This window comes from Bombus impatiens, unplaced genomic scaffold (assembly GCF_000188095.3).
Source record: "Bombus impatiens unplaced genomic scaffold, BIMP_2.2 scf_0322, whole genome shotgun sequence".
Classification (NCBI taxonomy): domain Eukaryota; kingdom Metazoa; phylum Arthropoda; class Insecta; order Hymenoptera; family Apidae; genus Bombus; species Bombus impatiens.
In genome coordinates, this window is record NT_176741.1 from 2796 (window position 1) to 9249 (window position 6454).

General features: G+C 33.7%; 1 protein-coding gene across 1 annotated transcript; it reads right to left on the bottom strand.

The window, feature by feature from the left end:
• Nucleotides 1-2410: 2410 nt before the first annotated feature.
• LOC100743220 lies at nt 2411-4215 on the bottom strand. Its single transcript, XM_033320693.1, is given in 6 exon segments — nt 2411-2506; nt 2592-2695; nt 2698-2746; nt 3349-3450; nt 3514-3613; nt 3689-4215. Coding segments are annotated over 6 exon segments (954 nt in total). The 3' UTR covers nt 2411-2434.
• Nucleotides 4216-6454: the final 2239 nt, after the last annotated feature.

Here is a 6454-nt window from a genome sequence, read left to right on the forward strand (position 1 = left end):
ACTAAGGTGCGTCACATGATGATAAGGTGGTGATGTGTCCAAAAGTGTCCGAAGGTCGGCAGTCGATGTCTTATCACTGATGTAGGTTGAGATGTGATTGATGTCACACCAGCATCGGGCCCTCAGGTACCGTCTTCGGGTTCGGACACATCTCGCCCCCAGCTCCGCGATGTCGGGAGTCCACCAACACATGGCTCTGCTTCGCCCGGTGTCCAGCGTGGTTCGCGGCATGGACGTGTCACATATGGCCGTCATGACTCGGCGGAGGTTCTCGGCCTCCTCCTCGACGCTTGTTTCCGTCGGAGTCGTCGAGGCCTCCCAGTTCCAGGCAGCCACTATTGCGGCCGCTCGATGCAGATCGTCGTCTCTTTCCTTGATTTTCCACCTTAGTGGGGTGCTATCCTAAACTGACGATGCTACAACATCTACTGCCTGATTTGTTTCGACCGAATTTCTACTCAGCTTGTCCACTACTTCGTTTCTTTCAACGTACTTGTAGTACTTAATTGCATAATTGAATTCCGAGAACCTGATAAATCATCTCTCAATATACAGATTAAAATCTAAATTTAATATCTACATTTAATCTAAATCTAAATTTAAAATCTAAAATTAATTGCTATAATAAATACCACGCTTAAATTTCTTTCTTTTTAACTTTTTCTGCATGAAGGGAACGTTCGAAAGATTAATGTTTTATAGTGCAACCTGTATTCGGTGTATGATCAAGTTCTTACAATATGTTTCTTGAGTAATAAATTTTGAATAAAAAGTTGGTAAGTACATATTCTTATGCTAATAAACATTTGTAATCTTCTAAATATGGATTACTCATAAAATAATTGTTGCATATTATTCGTTTTTAATGAATACAAGATTTGAAAAATTTTTCGATCACGTTAAATGATTTAAAACGTTTTGTGTGTCAAGTCTATTACATATTTATATACATATCATCTCATTGTAAAGATAATTTAATGTAGAATATTGTGTACTATTGTACTTCTCTAATTTATAGTATTATATTAGAGATACTATAATATTATTATTATTATTTCAAATGTAACTAACAATCCATTTTTCTAATGTAATCAAGGCGATAATGAAGTAAAATAAATTTTATAATAAGCATTAAAGAAGTGAGCGCGGTCCACATTATATCATGTTTTATTAATCGGAAAGATCTCACCAGTATGTTTAAAAAACATTCACACAAAAACAAGTAAAATTAAAGAAGTTATGACAGTATTATTAATTATTATGCCGTGAAATCTCGTTAAAAAATCACGTCGCGTGTCGCACCGTGTTCGACCTCTCGCAGAGAGACGCGGACGCGGTAGAGCACGCCAACGAGAGTCGTAAATTCTCGTTACGATACGATGACGATGCCACGAATCCGCCGATCTTCTATTTCGATTAAGATAATAGGAGTGGTTGGAATGATTATAACACTGAGTTAAGTGGTTAAATATACACTTTATTCCAACAACCTTTCCTCGAAGCATACAAGGTGAAGAGATGACTAACAATTTGAAATGCATGAAGTTATGTCTTGTTCGCGAAGGCGGTATTTGTACTCAACTAACGATGGGTGCTGATCGCTCACCAACGGTACTTGGCTTGTGGAGATGACCGTTGAACATAGGAGAAACTCGCTTTTCCCACTTTTTACCAGATGGAACAATAACTCTAAGGAACTTCTCGACTTGAAAAATGTTTTGTAGCAATTAAGGGTCTTGACGGTAAAGTAAAAAATGTTTAATTTCATGGCCGTTCTTTAGGATTATTGTTGTCCGACTAATTATATTTGTACAGTTGGTGGCCGTCTTGTTTGATGAATGGATTCTGGTTTATGTAGAGGGTAACGGGACGTAACATAACTTATGCTTGACTGGCTCCGACCAACATAACAGAGGCATAGGAGTAACGTATACTTAGATATAGGCAGAGTAGACAATGCGAAGAGCACCCCACACTAAGTATCCTATAATCAAATTGTTAACAATAAACCCTTTTCATCCGAAATTTGAAATATAACATTGCTAATAAACAGTAAAATATCGACGTGACTTAATTTCATTGTTCCTCAGATTCTTAATTAAAAGATGATTAGCAAACCTCGGCAGTTGCTACACGCTTTTTTTCATAAAGATATTATTATTCCAATATACACTTTATACATTCCTAAATGCATCTCAAAATACGTAGTAAGTTCACAATATTAGAAATAATGAAGCGGGTCAAAGGAAGTATTGCAAAACCTTTTGTTTTAAACCGATAATGATATGAACATCGATTTCTCTTGAATAAAAAGAAATTATAATCTTGATATATGTTCATCTTTGTTGATATGTTATTGGTAGCGGAATTAGCTCCTCTTTTTCAACCATGATTATTACAATAAAGGCTTCTCCGTATTATTAGAAGATGATATTTATTGTGCTGAATTATTTACTGACAATAAGATGCGCAAAGAGGTGAAGATGGAGAAAGCATTGGACAGGTACTGAAATAATACGAATTTAGTATTTGTTATCCTTGAGTAATTCATTCAGTATAATTATTGACATTCGAATTTTAACTTGCTTTACCGAACAATAATAACGCAAAGAAAGTTCTGGCACTAGATAAGTGACGGAAATAATCACTGGTTTTTTATATACCAATACGTTTAGTAGATCCTTTTGCATTTCTAAAGTTGTTCATACCAAGCTATGTCGTACACACTCTGTGATACGTTTGCGCTCTAAATATCATGGAAGATTGACTGAGTTTAGGAAAATATAACCCATAGAATACATACAGTCAGTTACGGAAGTTTACATATACCTCGAATTTTGTACATCTGACTTACTAAAAAAGTTGAAAATGTACTTTGTCACAAAATTATTTGTATTTAGCTATTAATACAATCTATTATTAACGTATTTTTAAAAAGAATTTTAAAGGCCAAAACATTTAAGTCATAAAAATCTTGGGTTAAATCTACATCAGAAATTATAAAACTTATAACTTTTTCAATGTCAAAGAAGGCAGTGGTACATTATGGATGTTTATGTCAGGGATCTATTGGACCTACAAGATATTAGTATAATATTAAGCCTATTTTTATTATTACATGTAAATATAAAAGATGTATGTAATTCTGCAACGTTGTATTTTATAGGATTTTTATTTCTTTTTTCTTATTAAAGATGAAACCAAATAAAGTGTGTTACAGTTTTACAATATGTTTTAATCTGTTAAAAAATTCATACAGAACGTTTTTAGTATAATATTTTATATTTAAGGTGTGTATGTAAACTTTTGTGATTGACTGTATAAATGATATTATAAAACATGATTTACCATATCCTTCATGTGATCGGCTGGCCACGCGTACATATAAATTTCCGTGAGTACAGTGAGACATGCGGCCATGAACTGCATTTTTACAATTAATGGTGGATTCTGCTTGTAAATTGCATTATAATTTAGCTACGTTGTATGTTTAATATCGTAAGTATGACTTACCATGAATACTATAATACAAGACAAAGTTATAGTAAATGTTGTTACTATTGTAGTATAAAGTATTAGGAAACGAAAAGAATTGATCACTTCGTTTGCATATCTATAATAAAAATCCATTTACGATAAATGAAAATGTACTATTTAGCCTATATGTCGTGGAAAATATAACACTTACCTCCTTAAAAGTAATTGTTTCTTTACGCAAGTGATCACCATATCAATATTTGAACTTTTTTTGAATTCCACGGCCAAACATTCGAATCTTGCAGCCGTAAACCAAAGTAAAAGCGCACCAGATATGCATAGACATATATTTGCAGCGCATTGACAGCAAACAAAAGATTGATGCAAATATATTATAGCATTTACAGGCGTATAATTAACGTTAAATGGATATTCTGCATCTAATGGAAAAGAAGTTGACAAGATTACTGGTCCTAGCAAAAAGGTAGTCACAGTCACGTATGCGAATAACATGCAACTTCCGTAAAGGATGCTACATTTTGCAATATACTTGCAGAAAATTTCTCTTTCGTATTGTTGCGCCTCTTTGACATAGGTCACCATTTCTCCGATTACACGCTGTAACCCATAGTGAAAATATATACTCGTGTAGTGACGAACATACAGGGTCTGTACAAGACAGGACATAACAAGGATCGGTCCGATAAAAGGAATAACATATAAAAGCGGATACGACATAATTCCTTATGAAAATATAAGAAAAAGATATAGAATAAAATTTTTGTAACGTTACGTTCCTTCGACTGGTGTATAACGCGTGTCGTGTTTTTATAAATGAAATAAATAAAATTTATAAATGAAAAAGATTCTATTTTATTAAGTACAAAATCGTTGAAAATGTTATCCTTGCTGTCGGATACATAGCTGTGCCTGTCTAATTGTCGCAGCATGAACCTTAGACAACGTATTTCATTTACAATTCCTCAAATGCGTGATTCTAAAATGCGTGACTCATACTAACTGATTCCGACTTCCGATATCTGCACTATGCACTTTTTCTGTAATGTGTCTTTACAAATAAAAGTCTTAGACGTATTAGAAGGCGTATTAGATGTGGAAACTTTGAAGGCCAGACGATTGTTCCTTCATCGCCTATTCAACAACGATAATTATCGTTCAGAAGTCTTCTTAGTACATTGCACTATCACGCACTATCATCACTATCATGGTGGAAGATCAGTCGTTGTCGGATACGATAAGGCACATCGTCTAACAATGTTGACAAGTCCTCACGAAGAAAATTTCAGTAAATCTATTCCGTTAGAGAATATAGCAAAATGTACGGTCCGATTATGCGATTACCGACTATTCCAATCCAAATGTTAACACTCAACTTTCCTGGAAATGAGTTTCTCGTGTTTCATAAGAAATTGTGAAGGACTTAAGATTTGTATTATGGACCTCAAAAGCACCATCTCTATAGAATTGTGGACATATGCATATGTCATTTGTCCATAAAATGTACGACATAAATTGTGGATTACTATTATGTTGTTCAAATAAACCAATGCGAAAATGCCATTCGTGGTACGTCATCACTCATGCATGCACAATGCATACACTCGTGTTGCATGATACAGGTACATTCTATTATCATGTAATATGCAACGGATGGTCTTTTCAATGACGTCATAATTATGACACAATGAAGTTACACTAATTGCAGAACTGTTGTCAATATTTTCCAAAACATTGTCTTCGATAAGTGTTCGTGGACAGACACGACCGCAATTTCGACGCTAAGATACGAAAGATTCGAGTTCTAGACGACTTTGCCATATTCCTTGAATAGTTCCTATACCTGGAACACGCCGATTAGGATATCGCTCTCTGTAGTAGTGAACAGTACGAGTTAGAACAGTTACAAGTTCTTAAAGAACAGATCACGTTGACGCAATTTATCTAGTCTTGTAACTCATCATCATGTATTTGAACGAAAACTGATCGGCATAGGTTACGAATTATATGTCACTCGACGGATCGTAATTTTGCCATAACAGCGTGGAAACGCCGCGAACTTCTAAACTTGATTTTCTTGAAAACTAAATTGAGAATTAAACAAATAAATTGAGAATAAAACAAATTTATTCTATGTTTTTTTCTGACATGTCATAAGCTTCTACATGTCATTCTGACGGATCCTGTATATTAACGAAATTATAGATTTAGAATTTTCAATCAGTATCTTTCAACTAACTTAAATATTAATAATACAACAGCAAATAACTTTAATGTCATTTTTTAGGGACACAAACTTACGAATAATTACTTATTTACTTTTGAAAATCTTCTAAAATGGTCTTAAGGCCAGGAAAAACAAGTCTATATGGAAAAATTTAATAGAATCTAAGCGATGAAGAACACAGTAATCCTCAAATCAAGGATATTGTGGTAAATTTTTAAATGGCAATAACCAATAAACGAATCCTCAAATGCAATTTTTGGATTGTTCATTTTATGTTACACTAGCTACTCGCCCGCACAGTATTTATTTTTATGGTAATATATGTTTATTACCTTCTGTTTAAACAGCATTTAGAAATTGAATTTCGGAATACATATTTGTCTATCTCTGATGAGGAGTTCATATGTTGAATTTTACGTCCTAACTTTAGAAATTCATGGGATATGGGTATGCTTTAAAAAAATCTACCCCGTTTTACCTTTTTAGGACAAATATTTCCAAAAGTCCTGTCTCATTTTATGTCTACGTTATAGAAGAAGTATGCTCTTCAAATCTCACTTTTTTAGTTACAACGATTTGGACTGGACTTTCATGAGTGAATCAGAAACTTTTGTATTTTATATATATGTTCGGTTCATATTATGATTAAGATTAGAGGCGTGAAACGAATCTTCATTTGGATTATACATTGTCGTTATGCAACAGAGAAGATATTGACTAGTGTAAATACGA